The following is a 20,037-nucleotide window of genomic DNA, read 5'->3' as shown; positions in this document are numbered from 1 at the left end:
AAATATCTTAGGCTGGCCTAACCTCGTGAAATATTGTGACTATGGCTGAAAGAGTTTTACTGAAAATACTGCCAACAGCTAGGATTTGTTTTTCTTGTTGGATTTCGCGCATAGTTACACAAAAACCATCTGCGTTAGCAGTTCTAAATTTTTAGAGGTAAGGCATTTAATTAGCACCACCTCCGCCAACTCTCGGGCTACCTGTATCAGATCGAATTATGGAACTTTATTGTTATTATTATTATAACGCATCCACATCCCCAAAGTGCGAGGCGCGATTATTTTTTCACGGTAACGAGACGCGAACGACGGAAACAGCGAGAATACTTAACCGATATAAGCAATGCATTTCAATGAGTATAAGTCGGAATAACATATTAAATTATTTGTGTTAATTATTGGGTTAATTTTTAGTTCAGATCTATGTAGGTGGCTTATTTTGATTAAACGTTAATGATAATATACCAAGGATAGCTCATTAGTGGTCAGGGTATAATTGATAGAGAACTGTGTGAACTTATCAGGATATTACTGTTTATAAAGTAAAGTAACCTTGTGTTCATCATATCACGAACTTTCATAACATAAGCTGTTGGAAGTGTTGAAAGTTATAAGAGTCTGTGTTGTTGTTGTTTTTTTACGCAATTATCACAAACTTGGAATCTGTTAATTAGTAGTATATGGAAAATGCCAAAAAGTATCGTGTTTAAATTAATTTGTTAATTTTTTTAAAGGACAACAACGTTTATATAGTAACAGTTACATAGTAAGTATATAAGACAAATACAAAGCGAAATGCATATTGGATGTTTTGTTTTTTATTTGATAATTATAGTTACATGGTACTTATTGTCGTTTGCGACTGCTATAACTTCATATTAAACTACAGAAAACAAATAATCGTGTTTTTACACGTCGCCACTGATGTAAGACAATGTATTTATAAAAAGTCATAATTCTGAAGTAACTTAGCTCAAATTTTGACGAAGTAAAAGTATTTAGCGTTATGTGAGAGTTATTTATGACAAATGTATTTGAAGACACACAAACTCACCCTCCAGTGGTACAGTGATATGTCTTTAGACTTGTACTGCTAGAAACCGGGTTTCATTACCCGTGATGACCAGAGCACAGATAGCCCTTTGTGTAGCTTTTGTGCTTAATAACAAACAATAACAAAACAACAGCGTCTACACAAGATTATAAAGATACTATTATTTTTTTAAAGTTTGGTTCTTTAAAAAAACTTAAATGTTATTTATATTTCAATTTTATATCATGTTACTCTACAAAAAGAAAGAAAAAATGAATCAAGAGAGTCAAGGTATTCTTGGTCTCTATTCATTCTAGAAAAGTGTATTTACTAACGTTGAAGTACCTGTATATCATTTAGACGAGTTAGTACACTAGTATGCTGAGTAGAAGCCTGGCTTGCTGGTTTAGCAGTGGATTCACTAGCGGCGAACAGACAGGCTGCGCGTGCGTGCGTGCCGTGCCAGACGACAAACCCCGGAGCTGTGGAGTAAAGGGTGTCAGACGACGGGTGTTTATGCACCGACAGCTGTGCGTTTGTTTGTTCAGAAAGAGTGAGAAAAAGAACCCACGCACATTTATAGGCATATCTGTCTCCTGCTTAAGGAGTAAAAATAAAAAAAAAATATCAACCACAGTGAAGTACGTGGGAAACCAGCATAGTTCGGATGAAGGGCCTTGTCTTAACGGTAGATAGCTAAGGCGAGTAAGGTACGGTTCGTAGGACCAAGAGCGGGAACAAGGCAGAGAATGCATCATAGCGGTGACCATAATAGAGGTAGGTGTACATACTTGAAGCCATCTCACGTTCCTGGCGGTGGCTCACATTCAACGTCTGGTAACCCGTTCACTTCAGATACGCTTCTCGTGTATATTGTGTTCAAGACCTGCTGACGTTCATCGTTACCCTAGCAACCGTCTGATCTGCTAAAGGGCAGTGTATATTTGTTTCCAACCTTGTGTGATATAATAACTGTGTGAACATTCACATAGTGTATTAGGATTGTAAAATAATATCAAAACACGTATTTTTGTTTTTAATTATTTTAATTCATTTAAAACAAAAATTTACATGTTGTATATTTTAATACATTAGAAGGCCTCTTTTGTCATAAAGGGCGTTTTTTTATTCATTCATTATAGGTTATCTACTTGCACATTTATCAGTTATTTTTGTGCTTATATCTGTAAAATATAAGCACAATGTAATATTTCATGAAAGATCTAAATGAATATTTAAAGTTGCACATGGTGAAATCAACACACTGCCATATGGAAATTATACGAATTTCGTTTTGTTCAAAAATTATTACCAAAGATTATCTTTGGGTCTTTCATGTAATGAATGCCAGAAATAACAGCAAAGCTAGATCTTTAGAAACTAAAATGTAAAATTCTGATATATTACAGTATTGTTTTAAAAGTACGCTGCTTTCTATTGTACAATTTAAATATACCTTGCTTTACTTCAAGTTGATTGGTGATTGTTTTATTATTATATTGTAGTTCACGAATAAGGCTTTGTGGAGTTTTGTACAGTATGGTGCAAGTTATAACTTTTGAAAATTAGATACAATATATATTGGCATAGTTTAGGTGGAAAGAGATGTTGTAATTGGCAATTTTGAATAATAACCAGATCTTGTAAACTGATATTCTAACAGTAAGCAATTTTTAAATGTGTTTTTTTTTAATATTTTAGGAATTCAAAATGCTTTCCTTCTGCCTTATTTAATATTTTATACTGTGTACCTTACCCTTATGTGTGTCATAATTAATAGAATGTCTATTGAAAATAATGCATCTTTGTTCAGGACTAAATATTGAATACTCCATTCACTTTTTACTTTTGTATTTAACACTAGAATATGCTAAGTTGAAATGTAGCTTTATATTTTTTGAATCGTTATATAGATCAATTTTTAAATGTTATGTATTTTAATTTTTAGAAGAAAACAATATATAAACATTGCTTAAAGTTTCATTGAAAATATAATGAAAAATTGAAAGATGTAAGTTATAGTATTTGATTAATCTTTTCTATAACTTATGCGCAATCAGTTATTCTTGGTAGTAAAAAGAAAAGAACCAGGCCCCAGTGGCACAGCAGATTTGTAACCCTAGAAATTAGGTTTTGCTACCTGTGATGGGTAGAGAACAGATAGCCCTTTGTGTAGCTTTGTGCTTAACTACTAAGAACAAAGAAAAGAATCAGAGTTTGACTTTATGCAGATAATGTACAGTCTGTGGTACTAACAGAATGACTATAGAAACTTACTCATCCTGACATTTGTTGTTGATGGTAGCAGAGTCTTTAAATGTTAAATGTACAGTGATGTAAAAGTGATGTAAGAAGGGATGTTTCCTTGTATTTATAATTCAGGAAAGTTTTTAAATGTAAGTAAGGCCATATACTTTTTATTTTCATAAGAAAACATTTGTTATGCAATGAACATTTTTATATTCCTTAAGAAGAAAAAAAAGAGTGGTTTACCAGTTAGGTGGTCAACTCTTACATATTTAATTCTAGTGGAAAGTGAAATTTATTAAAATTATATGAACGGAGTGAAATTTTATTTTAAGACCATCAGTGCTATCAGTTTTGCTTTTTCCTGTGGGAAAGGTGTATGTACTGACATATTAGAAAGTTCTTGAGAAAAACTTTCAAAATGATTTCTAGTTTTAAAAATTTAGATTTTGGCATGAAAAGTTATATATTTTATAAAATAAATAAGGATTCAATTTCATATGATTATTTTCCAAAATGGCTAGTTTTAATGACTTCTTAGAAGAAGTCTATTTGAATTTTAATCTGATTGGTTGGACTTTTGAATTAATCTACTTGAAGGTGTGGTTTTATTAAAAAATTTAAATTAGAACGCACAGACATAAGCTAAAAATGAAAGCATTTATTTTAAGAGAGTTGCTAATATATTCCTGGAAATATATCATTGTTTATATGTTAAATCACAATGTTTATTAAGCATGAGAAGAATTTAGTTTTGTATTCAGTTCAAGAATTAGCCTATTGTAATGCCTCACAGAGACCTTGTTGGTGTGATATCTTGTAAGGAGATTTTGATTAAATGTCTCAAGAATATGAGTTTATTACTTAGTTTTTGAGTTATGTATGTTTACAGTCAGTAGTAAATCAGTTTAGCTGTTAGTTACCTTATTTGTTAAATTACATATAAAATCTTCTATAAAAAGTTTCATCCTCTTTTATATTTGAAAAAATATATTTTAAGTTACTGACTTTGCATTGAAATTCAGTATCTGTAGGAAGTTTGAAAGCGTGTCAAAATCCGTTTACTTCTGTATATGTCACAGGTGTGGGTAAGGGTGTGTACATAAAAACCACACATGGACAGAACAAGAGAGCATTCCTACAAAAGAAAAACTGTTACAATATAAGAATGTTTGGTGAAATATGCAATAGTGGTGTGTGTGTGTGTAAATGTTGAAAGCTCCACCAGATTCTAAATATTGTATATTTTACTAATATTCTTGATTTCAATAAGTTGATAGTGATTTTGCAGCTTGAACAGTTGTTTCTTTTTATGGTACTAGATGTACAGGAAACACTTAAAACTCTTGCACTTCTAATTATTCCCTCTACACCTAGCACTGTAAGAAAATTCACTGGCTGAATAGCAATGTTAAAACTCTGAAGGTGTTATCATGCTACCAAAATTAAAAATATGAATAAAAAGATAGGCTATTTGTAAACTGTTAGTACCTTTAATATTTTATATATATCTTTATTTTTATGCTAAGTTTGTAATATCTTTCTGATGAAATATAAATATAAATTAGCATTAGTTTAGTTAAAATTCAGTTAATTATATTACTGCATATGACAACATTTCATAAGAAGCATATTTTAGTAATGCTTCTAAACTACTGTATTTTATTCTTGCAACTTTTGGAATTGCTTTAATTCAACTTTTTGTACCCTGATGATGTGGTTTTTAGGCTTAGAGGAGGTACAGGAAGAAGGAAGAGAGGAGGAGGAGGAGGAGGAGGAAGATTTTGAAGAGCCCTTGGATTTAACTGGATGGAAGTCACAGGAAAAAAATGATGGTGAGAAGTTTATGTGAAATGTTAAGTAACTGTACTTGAATGAGTGCTTCTCATACTATCAAAAGATTTACATAAGAACCCATTTTGAGCTTTAATGTTTTTAACAGTATAATGGCTGCTAAAAAATTATACAACGATAATGAATTTCATATTTAGTGAAAGTTGTATGCTATTCTGAAAGACTTCTGAATGAGTAGATTTAACATGTGTAATACTACTAAAGAAAATATAAAGCAGGCTTTAAATCAGTAAAGTGTCTGTGATGTAAGAAATCACTGTATATCAATGAAAACTAAGAGAAAACAAACAAACAGATACCAGCACTAGTAATTTGGTATACAAATTTCTATTGTAAGTTCTTGTTGAGTATTATATTAAAAGACCAATAGCTAAAATTTGTTTTAGCACATTCTCAAAGAAGAGTTTAGTCCTGAAGTATTTGTGGTTGAATCTTTACTGTGCATCTTTTAGAATCTATTTGGGTACTAACTGGGAGGCAGATGGTGGCTTAAGAGAAAAAACAATTTCATTTGTATAATTATTGGAAGGCTATTAAATGGTGTCTCTGTTGAGAACATATTTTTTGTATAGAAATTTTGATCTTGTAATGAACTTGAAGATTTTTACTTGGTGATTTCCAAATTATACAAATTTCTTTTAAACATTGTGAGGTATTTTATGTACATAAAATATAATTTACCAGTTGATAATCAAGAAACTAAATATATAAGAGTAGGTTTTGAACCTTGACCTATCTTGAAAAGTGTTAAGTCCATTTTGCTTTTGAAAACTTATTCCTTTTTTTAAAATAACTATGTTGTGGATTATAAACTTTGGGAAATGGTTTGTATGGGACTTTTATTAGTCTGCAGCTAGAAAGGCTACATTCTTATAAAAGCTTTAGTAATCAAACAGGAAAGAATAATTATTTGGGGTTTTGAATATGAAAACAACAACAGCAGAGTACAACCTACCTGTGTAATTACATTAAAGTTATATTGACTGAATTTTTGCCATTTTGGTGAGGTATATCAATGTATATCAAAAAATTAAATGTATTGAGACAAACTTTGCTGAGCCACATCCTTTCATAAACTGTTACAGCAGTCAACCTAAGAAGTAGATTTTTTCAGTGTGTATAAATCATAACATTAAAGTTTTTAATTTACAATAATACCAAAAGTATATGAACACATATTATGTTAAAATGCAATATGGTAAAGAATTATTTTCATTTGAAATTAATGGTAACTATATTTTATTTAAAAGGCAATAATGATATACAGCCACTGTTTTGAAACTGTCATGTATAAAATTTAGTTACGTGATATTTTCCGAATGTAATATGAGAAGGTTTATTTAAGTTGGACTGAATAATAATTAATGAAATTTGGCAAGTAAATTTTGTTGAATGTATGTGTGTGTTGGAGCTTATGTTTAGGCAAGGGGCATAATTTAAGCTAACATTAGCTTGTAGAGATATTGCTAGCAAATACTGTATTTGTGGAATAGCCTTTTGTTTTGCCTGGCATTCTCATTATATTTCTTTATGTTAATATTTGCCATCTAAACTGTAAACATTATAATTCAAAATTAAAGACTGGTTAAAAATTAGCTAGTTTCTTTTGGTCTTGACTGTTTACTTGACAGTTTGCATGAAAAGTGTACTTTCATTTCTTATTGCTTTGCTTGTTGGGTTGCAGTTTGAGCATGCACTTATTTGTTTGCTTTTTTTATTTAGTTGTCTGGTAGTTTTGTCAATTCTGTTTCACTTTAGTGATGCATTATGCTACACCCTTGCTCCCTGCTTGGTCCCGCCCTCCCCATACTTACTGCCTGTTGTACAAGCCTGTTGTGGTGGAAGATGTATGGGAAGGAGAACCTGCCACATTAACTGATGATGAAGATTGTAACTTCCTTGGCTTCCGCATCACTACAGGGCTGGTTCAAGATGATAACACCAGGAATGACAAGAGAAGGAGCTGTTGCTGTGTGGTTTTGGAGAATGAAGAAGATCCAGAAGATATTCCATTGGTGAGGAAGGTTGTATATATTCTGCAAACTCCATATAAAACTTAGTGTATTAACATTTAAAATATTTTTAAAAATACATTTATCAAATATAAAATCATACAGTAATACAGTATCTGTATATCTTTCAACTATAAGGTCTGTTTAAGGTAATACTATAATTTTGTCATTAATTTCTGATCAAAATAAGCTACATAATTAATATAGCTAATTTGTTATACTGTTCTTATGTACATTGACTATTAAGCATTAATTCATCAATTGGATATCCTAGCTGTCAGCTATTATTTTTGCCTTAATTCCAATAACATATAAAGAAGTTTAGCCAAGTTAAGAGATTTAGATTAGTCTGAAATCCACATACTTAGCTAATGATGCAAACTAATATTGGTAATAACTAATATACACTAAAGATGTAAACAATAAATTAAAAGAAAGTAATGTATAATATGTAAATAAAAATAATTAGTAGAAAACGATAATTTTTTTAAACTTTTAATCAATATTGTTAATGTAACTAACATTACATAAACAGTAGGATATAACATATTAGCAAAACTTCTTAAAAAGAACTAGTTTTTGCTTTATGCACTATTGCTGATTTTCCATCCCTTTCAAGTATTTGGTGCTTATAAAGAGGATTTCACAGTTCAGCACATCATGTAATATCTATATTGTTTTAATATCAGGGGTCTAGTAACTATAATACCAATGTCTACAGCAGACCCACAGAGCAGATTTTCCAACTGGGGGGTCAGTACCCTGACCCCTCCAAAAAAGTAACATCATATCTTTGTTATTAAGAATCAATAGATGTAAACATAAATTTTCAGTACCCTGATTGCTCAAAAAAAGTAACAACATATATTTGCTTTTAAGAATCAAAAACCATAAACATAAATTTTTCATTGCAGCTAGTGATATTTACTTTTGTAACTTATATAACATAAGACCAAATAAAATTAAAAAATGCAATAAGTTTTCACAATTCTTCTTGATCATCTCTTCCATTTTGTTCTTAATCACAAAATTTATTTCCTGTTCAGTATTAAAAATGATGACATGAGACAGCCTTTTTTGTCTGATGGTAGAAAGTAAGTAAGTTTTGATTCAATGTAAAGCAGAGAATGATCTTTCAGCAGAACAGGATGTGGCTGGAACAGTACTGAATATTTGTGCTAACTGAGAATAAGTTGGAAGGAGTTGAGTGATACCATTCTCATAAATCCATTTTGACTAATTATATCCTGAAGACAAATGGAGATTTTGTTTCCCTTGATTGAAAAGACCAACCACACTCCAGCTTCTAAGGCACATTCTCTTGGTATTCAGCAGTAAGGAATAGTCAGTTCATTGAAACTGATAATTTGTTCTTCCTTGATTATTTCTTTTATGTCTTTCATGAAATCTGTGGCTTTGTTCCATAGCTTCTAAAATTTTTTGTTTATCTCTAGTGATTTAAGGTTGTTGACTGTCACATCAGCAGATTTTTCTCACCAAAAAGAAATCAGTTTTTTTCTGATTGAAGGTAAGTTGACAAATATGAAGTTTCACTTAAAGTTTTTCCAAGACTAGGAGAGTGAAGATGAATTCTAGGTCACAGATTGAAAATATACTAAATATTTTTAGTAATTTTTATCAAAACTATAAATTTATGTTTGTGTTTAAACACACATAACACATATTAATTTTGTCTCTCAACTTACCCCACAAAAGCTGATCCCCTAAATATATATTTTGCCTCCCTCTGAAAATATTTCTGTTGGTGCCCAAGTTCAAATATGAGGTCTGTTGAATATTATTCATAGCTATTTTTCTTTAAGCATCAATATGTTAATACAGTGCAACAAGTATCTTATTTTTATGTGTGATGTGTTTCTTTTATGTCTCTGGTCTGGTAAATACATATAATACAGTTCCTATATTGTTTTTATGTCTTTTGGCTTGTAAAAATAATAATATATATCCATATTTGTTCTAGTCTCTTGACTAGTAAATACACAAAATATAGTTCCTATGCCATGTCATGGTAAAATAATATATATATATATATTTTTTTTTTCAGTTTCTGGTCTGGTAAATATAGTTCCTGTGTTATTTGTATTTTTGATGCCATGGAAAACATAATATTACATATTTATATATTTTTTTGAAATTTGTAGTATTTTAAATGTGATGTCAGTATCTCCAACCCCCAAAGTCTTAGTTGTGTTTAATATAACACTTTAATTTTTCAAGTATGAGGTCTGGTGAGTATAATACCATATCCATGTTGTTTTTAAAATATAAGGTTAGTGTAGTATATTACCATATATCTTATTTTCAAGTGTTAAGTCTGGTAACTATAACACTATGAGTGTCTCAAGTACTTCAGAAATTATGCTGTTTTATCTTGTTTTCAAGTTTCATGTGTTGAAAACAAGATAAAACAGCATAATTTGTGAAGTACTTAAGACTTTAATATATATCTTTTTTTTCACCTTTTGGGTTGTGTAATTTTAGAACTATAGGTTTTTAAACTTTTAAATGCATATTGTTTAATATGATAAATTTGTTACTGCTTTAGAGTCTGTATTATAACAAGCTGAAACTCCTGGTGTAGTATACCTGTATTTCTTCAGAGTATGCAGTTATTTTATACACATGCACACATGTGTGGATGTGAATGTAGAGCTGTTAACTCTTTGTAAATGGTGGGAACACAAATGTTCATCAACATTGCACTATCAGAAACCATCATTGACAAGCATAGTACCAAAACAACAGGTATTAGTTCAAACTAGCAAAGTACTAGTATAAACCAGTATGATATAATCAGACACCAGCTATCACTGTTAACCAGCATGATACCTGTAAAACAAAGTATTAGTTTGAAACAGTATGACACCATCAAAAGCTACTCCCCACTGTTAATCACCATGGCACTGTATAACCAATTGTTACTGTAAACCAGTATGATACTATTGAACTCTGGGTAGTGATGTAAATGAGTGTGATACTTGTAAAGCCAACTATTTGGATAAACCATTTTGGTACCAACAAAATCTAATTATTAATATAAACTAGCATGATATCATAACTAGTTACATGCATGATAATATCAGAAACCAGTAAGAACCACAACAACGCCTGTGGAACTACTTTCAAATGTGAACCAGCACGGTACCTGTAAGGAGAGTTATCGCTGTGAAACTATATAATACCTCCAAAATAGTGACTGAGTTGAACCAGTATAATGCCTCCAAAACCAGTTCAAAGTGTGAATTAACATGACATCTGTAAACATAGCTATCAGCATGGCATGAGCAAAAACTTGAACCTATTATAGCTTGTTTCAAAATGTAAAATTTGCTGGTCATCAACATAACTTGAATTTTTTTTCTGCCAAAGTTGTTATTACAGCTCAACATATTTTGCAATCGATTTGATATGATTTGGACATGTGTTTACATCATTACATGAAACTTTAATATGAGTTGGGATTCAGAAGGTAATATTTCTTATCCTTTTTTTACAGGCTTACTTGAGTCAATTTGCAAAAAACTCAACTCAAAACAAAAAGAAAAAGAAGAAAAAGAAAAGTAAAAATAAAATTCCATTTGAGTACAAGAAAAAGAAGAAGAAACGACCAAAAGTAAAATCTGAGTCAAAAGGGAGTGAATCACATTTCCCTTCTGAATCTACAGATTTAGGAAATGTTCTTGTTCCTGAAGACTTAAGTTTGTACTCTAGGTCTTCTGGCTCTCATTCTTGTACATCAGAAGAACCTGACTCCTCATCAGAGCAAGTGACGGGAGCAATCAAAGATCTCAGCTTAAATGAGCATTCAGAATCTCCTCCATTCTCATTGGATGATGCTACAGTTAATAAACTACCAGAAGAGTCAAATTCTGATGAAAACTCCACTTCAAATGTTGAACAGGAAATCAAAGAACCAGTCAAAAAATCCTTTGATTTCTCTGGAGAACAACAGCATTACAATACAGATGGAAAAAGGTTGGATCAGAAAGTTGAGGAGGCTGGGGAATCCATTATCTCTTGCCTTGAACAGAAACTAGAAGATAAGGAATCAGTAGATTCAGCTCCTCTATCCCCAGTGGAGAAAAATGAAGATTCAGATGACCAGCTAGTCCCCTTTCAAGTATCTCCAAGGTCAAGTTGCAAGATCCCACGTGATTATGTGGTAAAGGCCAGTCCAGTCAGGCGTGGCTCAAATGGTTGGGAGGAATGTTTAAGACCTAGACCCTCTCAAGTTCAACATTATCAGGTATTATATTTGAATAATTTTAATGTAATGTAATTATTGATAGTTAAAAGTAAAAATTATGAAATGAAATTTTCTTTTAGAAAAAATGTACTTAGTTCTTTATTTCACAAAATATGAATTTTTTAATTATTCACTTGACTCTTAAATGTAGTATTGAGTGTATAATTTTGCCATTTGTAAAGTCATTTAATCAATAACTAACTAGTAACAAGAAAATGTTGTTTTTAGAAATGACAAGAGTTTTAAAGATGAAGTTTTAAATTGTTGGTATATTTCACACATTTAGTAATTTTAATTTCAACTAATTTGTCAAGCTTAGTTTTTATTATGCTATCTGAAATACTTTATCTTAAAATATTTTTGAGGTGTTTGAACTGGTAAATTAAGATATAAAACATGAATTAACCCTAGACTTGACCCATTGTTGTAGAATAAAATATTAAAGCTCAAGATATGAGACTAACCAGCCATCATCATGATAATTCATATTAAAAAGCAGAAATAAACTTTTTAGAGTACTTTAATTAGTTTAATGTAAAAACTATTATAATTTGCTGTAGTAAAATTGATATGGTATCTTGCAAATAACCAGTAAAGCAGAGAAGTTAAGATTTACTTGCAACTGGATGTTCTTGGATCTTGACCTTAAGTGTATATTTCATGGTGAGTTGCAATGGTTGAGTTGCCAAGAAAGAGATAAAACACAAGTTTATACAAACAACAAATTTTTAATATTATTTTCACAATCAAGAATACAAATAAATAAAATAGTAAATAATTAGACAAGTGATCATATGTGTGTGTGATTGATAACAGCTGAAGAAGACTTTAAAATAAAATGAGAAGCTCTTGTCAGTGCACTCAGATTCCCTTGTAGGATAAACTGAGTGAGGTAAAATAAAAGAAAATACTAAGTGAAAATGTACCCCAAGTTAAGTCATATATCATATTACTTTATATACATACTCTATGTGAAATTTCTGATCTTACTTGTATATCACTAATGACACTTAAAAAACATTCTAAACCATAAATTTTGGAAGCAATGCCATGTCTAAATCTCTTCACACTTAATGTGAACAATTTTTGAAATCTTGCTTGTTTCAGACAAGCATGAGAAGAACAACAACATTAAATGAGAAGTACTCTCGCAAGTTGCTCAGACTCTGAAATACAATAGTGAAAGTAAAAGTATCAAGGAAATAATGAAGAAATTTAATGAAATACAACTGTGAAAATGATGGAAAGAGGAACTGCAATTATTTAATTTCTTAAACTCTTCTAACTTAGAAAAATTGCAAGCTCTGCTCTCTCAAGCCCCAACTGTGTCTTAAATGTGTCAATAAACCTTCAAGTGTCTGACACAATAAACCAGTTATTGATTTGTATTAGATCTGTTAGACAAGAGGCAGTGAAGACATGACCAGATTAATGAGCAATCTAATCAAGCCATTGCTTAGGGCCTCCCAAAGAGTCAGAATTTATATTTTCTGAATCTTTCATGAAAAAACAATGTGAACTTACTATCCATAAATATATAGATCAGATGTGTAGCCAGCAAGGCTATGATGTCTAACTGAATTTTATGTAAAGCTTATGTAGCTAATTTCTTGAAAATAATTCAACAGTAAATGACATACAGCTACTATATTTTGTTAAAATGTAAAGTTGTTATTTTAAAAAGGAAAAGAAAAGTGTATATGAATAAATATTTTGAGCTATTTCTGAACTGTTTTTGTTCACTTAATGTGGAATGCCAAACATGCAAATAGCATGCGTCTATAATTCTATAAAACAGGAGGCTCTTGCTATATCTTTATTTGGGGCCCTTTTGAGAGCTTAATCTTATTTTGGCTGAAACTCAAGGATGATTCTACATGCAACTATTATATGATTCATTGAGAAGAATAACTCAGTTTATTAATAATGTTATTATTTCTATAAAAAAATCAGAGAAGCAGTTTGGCTTTCACTTAACTTAATTTGTCTCTCAGAGAATCCAAAACTTAATAACTCAATTCAATGCTTCTATGCATCTAATCATATAGTATGCTCCTGAATAAACTTGTATATTGTAATTACAAAGCTGATGCAAGGTATGATTTAAAAAAATAGAGGAAAAGGAACTTCATATTTGTTTTATTATGAAAGCTAGAAAAAAGCAACAAAATCAACTCATTAAGATAACCTTCTATCATTTATCAGTGTTTCTGTAAAATGTAGTTACAAATTTTAATTAAAATATCATCAGACTGTTAATTTAATCATTCTATCCTTCAATGAATACAACAAGCACCTTTGTGTAATTTTATTCTTTTAAACCCTTTCTGTGTTGTAGAGTTTTATTATGATGAGAAAACGTCGGATCTCTCCTTCATCTCAAGAAGGTAGTGTAGGAAACAAGCAGGCCAAAATGATTGTGAGTACCAACACTGCCAAAACTAGCCCTTCCAAAGGAATAGGGTCCATAACTAAATCATCTCACAAGGATCAGTCACCAAAGAAATCATCAGTATGTAGTTCATCTTCATCTTCACAGATAGCAGCATCACCAGTGAGTGTACTTATGAGATTTTTATATACTTACTATCTTTTTTGTTGAGTTTCTGTACTTATACTACATTTATTAACCAGAATAATACATAAATAGAAATACTTGCTGAATTATCTTGTTATTACAGTGTTCAAAACATTAAAAAAATGGGATATTAAGTTCTTGCATAACTATCATGAAGAATAAAGTACATTTATAATTTAAAGACAGTCATATCAGTTTTAGAATGTTTAGAGATGCCACCTGTTTAAAGTAACTCAAATATTTTAATTATTAATTTCCAAAATTTTAGAAAAATTAAAATCTTAAAAAAATACATTGTGTGAAATTATATTGTAATATCAGTCTATGAGTCTATCAGTCTATTCAATTTGATTTAACATTCACAGATAAATTATCAAATTCAAACATTTTTGTGGAAAAAAATCTGTTGGAAGAAATAAAAGATTACTAAAATAAATATGATAATGTTTAAATAATAGCTTAAGTGCTACCAATAAAATAACTAACATGTAATAAATAACGAGTAAGTTCTCAAATATGCCTGAGAAAAATAAATAAAAATATTTAATTCTATTTTTGTTTTAAGAGTTTAAAAACAATTTTTAGCCTCCTGAATTCTGTTAGCAAAAATAAAGTAAATTATTTTTGTTTAAATGTTTCATTATAATTTAGGTATTCTTGTGAGACCCAGCTGTATAAGAGTCTTCCTTAAAAATGACAATAGTGTTGAATAATGTGAAATTACATCTGTATGAGTAATTTGTTGAATGTTTTATACCTTACATAGGACATTCCATTAAACAAGTAAAACTGTGAAATTTTTTTACATTATAATTTCTCTGGGTGTCAGGAAAATATCAGTTAGAGATATTGTTCAGAACTCTTATGACAATCATCTGTATTTTAAAACCCATGTGATATAAAATTATTTAATAGTTTTACTGCTCAAGTGTTCAGTGCATTTTTTGAAATTTTATTTTAATGATATATTTGCATACATCAATAGAATTGTATGCAGTTATTTTCATAATTTTGAAATTATTCTGTATGTAAGTTATTTATGCATACATATGGTCACAACATTATTAAAAGTATAGACTTCTAAATAGTAATGTGCTTATCCACACTAAAGTTTATGTAAAAATCTCATGGAGCATTGCTACATAAAGTTTTTAAAGCTTAGCAGCTTCCATATTCAACCTGAGCATTATTAGGAATAGAAACAACAAATTTTCTTAATTTCTTAAAGAACAGAAACTGAAGGCTTACTTAAGCAGCTGTTTTGAAAAAGTAGTGGTTAGTAAAAAGTGTTAGTAACAGGGCTTTGGATGTGATTGAACTCCAAAATCAACCCTTTCTTTCTGAAAATGAAGCCCCATTGATAAAATATGACATTCTATATTCTATTTCTCAATGCCTAGTAGATTTGTTTGATAATGTAGAGTACAATACGTTTTCTCTTTACATCACATTTTTTGTGTATTCGAGTCTCTTTAAGATGATATGTTTATTTTGTCAATTGTTAAGGGTCTGTAAAGTATGACAAAATTTCTAATATTTGTATCTTCAATTTTACAAAAGGGTTTTTCATGTATCAGGTCATCTATTGAGTAATGTCCAGTTTTAGGTTCAGAAAAGGACAAAGGATTTCAAACCCTTTTAATGTTATTTAATCAACAGTGTATGTTCCATTATTATTAATTACTTCCTGCCAATGGTTCACAAGCTTCTGAATGCCACTTCTATAAAATTCTTGGGGTTTGGAAGAAAAGAAAGTCGAGAGGGTAGTTTTGACATCTTTATGTGTTTCAAGCTCTTTTCCATCAAATTAGTTCTACAAACTTTGAAATAGATGATAATCAGATGGGGCAAGGTCTGAAGAATAAGGAGGATGTGGAAGTTTTCCCAGTCAAGCTCTTCAGTTTTTGCAGATGTGATCCTTGCTGTATGAGACTGTGCATTATCCTGGTGTAACACAACACCTTTATGATTGATCAAAGCATGCCACTCTTCTTTTAGTGCAATATTCAAGTGCTGTAACTGTTGACAATAGAAGTCTGATGTAATCATTACATTGAGTGGCAGCAACTCAAAGTGGATCATATCAACAATATCCTACCAAGACATTCTTAGGGTAGAGGTCCATTTTGGGCTGTGCTTTAGCCAGTTTACCTGCACTAAGCCATTGTCTGCAGCACATAACATTTTTGTATTATATCCATTTTTCATATCTAGTCACTGACCTGTCCAAAAAAAGGTGAGTTACCTTCATGAGAGTGCAGAGAAGTGCAAAAGTCTACTCTTGCTCTAAGGTTGGCTTCTGTCAAATCATGGGGGGCCCATTTTCCAAATTTTGACACATTTCCAAGCTGTTGCAGATGATGGTAAACTGTTGATTGGGTTGAATTAAGCTTCTGTGCTTGTTTTTCAACTGTTACAGTACACTTTTCTTCAAGTGCAACCAGCGACAAGTCCTCATTAAACTCAACAGGGCAACCTGAACGTATTGCATCACTTAAGCACTTGTCACCTGAACTGATCTTCTGAAACTACCTTTGACATTTTCTTTCATTGAGAGACTTTACACCATAAACACCTTGAATGTTTCATGTAGTTTCTGCTGCACTATTGCTTTTTTTAAACTCATAAAGCATTATGTGCTCCTCAGACACATCCATCTTCATAAAAGTTTATTTAATCAATGTTCTGAAAAAAGTGAAGTTGGGTTAATTTCTTTTATTTGCCTAAACATTTTTATACATGTTCTACTACATATTTTAATCATTAAAACTTTCTGCAAACACAGAAGTAATGATGCACTTTCTGTATTAAATTTTAAGACGTTACTTATGGGATAACCTGATATAAACATAATTTATTTGATATTACTGTCTGTGCATTATGCTTTTTCTGTCATCTTGTGGAACCAAATGAAGTCATTAAACCCTTGGAGAATTAAAAATTTGCAAAGTATTTCAGGCTATTTGAATTTTGAATTTTTTTCTAATCACTGCTTGCTCATATTGTAGGTGTAACCAAACTTTCTGTAGTTTGATCAATATTTGAACACACACAAATATATTGGGATAGATATATAGAAACTTTGGTCATAAAGAATTCATAGGTGGTTCATGCACAGTGTATTTTAGATTAATAAACTTTTGTATTCAGAATAATTATGAAATGGTTGCTGAGGATTTTCAGAGAAAATTACAGGAATACCATCTTTAATCAAGCATCAGATATTTCATCAAATGCTTGATATGCCAAACTACAATAACTGCATCTAACCTTCACAGGATAAGATTCTGATGCTGAATTTTTTACACTTTGCAGTTGGATGTATTACATAGATTCCCTTAAGTATTATAATACTTTTAACTTCAGGATCTTTCACATATTAAAATATATTGATTATCATGACCAGAAGTCATACTAGTAGTATTCCTGGAAATACCACAAGATTGAATATTAAGATTGTCATTAGTTTTTTTTTTCTTCTGATATTTCCATTGTTTTGAAGAGTTATATAACTCATTACATTTTTTCAGCATTGTGTTTCATGTCTTTACTGCATCTAAACAGAAAACAAAGAAACCACATCTACAGACAGAAAGAATCCATTAATCTTTTTTCAAAAATCTTTTGACCTTTTTTAAAGATGTCACTGCTTGTGTTGGGAGGGTAGATGTGTAAACTTGGCATAAGTTGATTTGTGGATGGTTTTTGATAAAGTTCCAACATGAAAAAACTACAAGGTGTATATATATAAATAGTCTGGATTTGCAGCTTTTCTTAATTTCATATGTGTGATTGATTGTGGTCCTGTCAAAACACGAAAAGGTTGAGTTAATCCAAACTTGTTTTGAATTACAAGGACAGCATGTGGAACACATTCTATAACATTCATGAAGTGCCTATGGTTTCAGCCTTTTCATACAGCCTGTATCTGAGCAGGATTAAGAATTGATGAGAGAAGAGAGAGCAAAAGATTGTAATAAATGAAGTTCAGTCAAATTGGACTGGAGTTACAAGTTAGGTACTTTAAGGCTCTGTTTTGGTACCCTTATTCCTTTTTATATTTGCTAATGTTACTGATAAGAGAATTGTCAAATTGGTACATTTTGCTGATGATCTTAAAGTTTTAGGTATAGTTGACTGTGAGGGAAATGCTGTTGTTTTAGAAATTGATTTGAATCATTAATTTTATAACATAATTACTATCCTTATAGAAATAAATTAAATAGATTTATGGAAGAAAAATATCTTTGGCTTACTAGTATCACAGAACTTTCAATCAGCATGTTGTTATAGTTGTAAAAGCAAATAAGATTCTGGGTTGTATGAATATAAGTGAAAGAAGGATTTGTTTCTTCATTCAAATCTCCAATTATGCCTCATTTAGAGTACTACCTTCAATCTTGAGCATCTTACTTTAAGAAGAGCAGTACATTGGAAAAGTTCAAAGAAGGGCTACTAAGATAATTTCTGGGATAGACTTGCTGTTATAGCAAAATAGATTAAGGTTTTCAAAATTATTTTGTCTTGAGAAAAGAAGCATTAGAGAGGGGCTGACTGAAGTGTCAAAAATTATAAACTGAATAGATAGGATTGATGCACCATCTTTTTTTTTTGATGTTTAATGGTAAGAGTGGTGAGACTGAAGGACATAAGTTTAAGACTTGGCAATGTAGAAGTAATCCACAACTTAAGTAATTATATTTTTTAAAAGGTTGTCAGCCTTTGGAATAGATTGTTTTCAGATGTGTTAGACACAGCAGGAATTGGAGAGTTATTGTTATCTAATAATAGCTATAACACATTGCAATAAGTATTCAGGTGTTGTTGTTTTTTTGTTTTGGGTTTTCTGAAGAACTGTAGTCTATTAATCAACTTTATATCGAAGAGTTTATGAAAACAAGATGATGTTGGCAGACACTTTATGTTTTGAATTGAATTTTCAAGTCCATCTTTTGATTAAGTGTGGTTATATATATACTTGGATTTGTGAATCAGTTTGTATGTACTTTATCTTGTGGTTATTAGTAAAAAAATTGGAACAACAAATTTGCTGTACCATTTCAGATGAGGATATTTTGCTTAAGACATAAGGAAGTATGAAATCATGCTGTTATATAATGAATATGGAGAAAAAGAATTAAGAAAATGAGGTAAACAACTATTTTTTGTAATCAGCAAAGGTATTCATGCCATATGTGTCATTTGTTTTATCTGCTTTACATTGGTGATTGGATGGTGTTTGTGTGGGTCATTATGGATTCTTGTACATGGTTTACCTCCTGTGGGATCTAAACATCCATTTGCCGTGATGACCCATGAAGGGGAGGAGGGGACCATAATGGTTGAGGTGTCTGACCCTGACACAGCACTTTGCTCTCCCCCCACAGTTAGTCAGCTGGTCCACTTTGGCTAGAGTCACCCAAATACCAGTGTTGGACATTCTCAATGGGTGTTGTGGACATTGTGTTTGATGCTGGTGTTTGGATATACTGCTTGCAAAACCCTGGTGTTGCTGCAGTATTCTTGTTTGGCATTGCAGTGTGTTCCCTCATAGAGCTCCATGGTGGGGGGTGGGGTCAATGGACACTGAAATGTCTTTTCTTATTACGGATCTCCAAAATAAAAATGGTAAAAAACAGATCATGGGTAAATGACTATGCTTTGAGGTTTCTAAACAGCAGTCTTTAACTCCTTCAACATCTGTACCTCATTTTTTGATATTACATTCTTTATAAGACAAATCTTTAGAGCAAATGTCTCCCTTTTGTATTCAGAAGGGATTAGAGGGACTTGCTGGCTCTCCTAAGTCAGTAAAAATGCTATGATCTAGGTATATCTTAGTAGAAACACCCACTCCATAACACATTGAACTCCAGTGTTGGATGTTCTCAACAGGTGTTGTGGACATTGTATCTGATGCTGGTGGTTGGGCATAGTGCTCATGAAACCTTGGCATTGCTGCAGTGTCCTTGTTTGACATTGTAGTGCATCCCCTCGTAGGGCTCCATGGTGGGTGGGGTCAGTGGGCCCCAAAATTTCCCTTTCT

General features: G+C 31.2%; 1 protein-coding gene across 1 annotated transcript in view; it reads left to right on the top strand.

Moving 5' to 3' along the window:
• The first annotated feature begins 667 nt into the window (after nt 1-667).
• Nucleotides 668-20,037, top strand: part of LOC143231378 (DNA (cytosine-5)-methyltransferase 3A-like) — a 67,635-nt gene continuing 48,265 nt past the window's right edge. Inside the window, exons 1-5 of the mRNA XM_076465923.1 lie at nt 668-1,810; nt 5,008-5,115; nt 6,893-7,158; nt 10,664-11,413; nt 13,752-13,967. Coding sequence (XP_076322038.1) covers nt 1,783-1,810; nt 5,008-5,115; nt 6,893-7,158; nt 10,664-11,413; nt 13,752-13,967 — 1,368 coding nt within the window. The 5' untranslated portion in view covers nt 668-1,782. The remainder of the gene's footprint in view (nt 1,811-5,007; nt 5,116-6,892; nt 7,159-10,663; nt 11,414-13,751; nt 13,968-20,037) is intronic.

Source organism: Tachypleus tridentatus, chromosome 11 (assembly GCF_004210375.1).
Source record: "Tachypleus tridentatus isolate NWPU-2018 chromosome 11, ASM421037v1, whole genome shotgun sequence".
NCBI classification, from domain to species: domain Eukaryota; kingdom Metazoa; phylum Arthropoda; class Merostomata; order Xiphosura; family Limulidae; genus Tachypleus; species Tachypleus tridentatus.
Note: the sequence above shows the minus strand (reverse complement) of the source record. Positions and strands in the feature narration are given on the sequence as shown.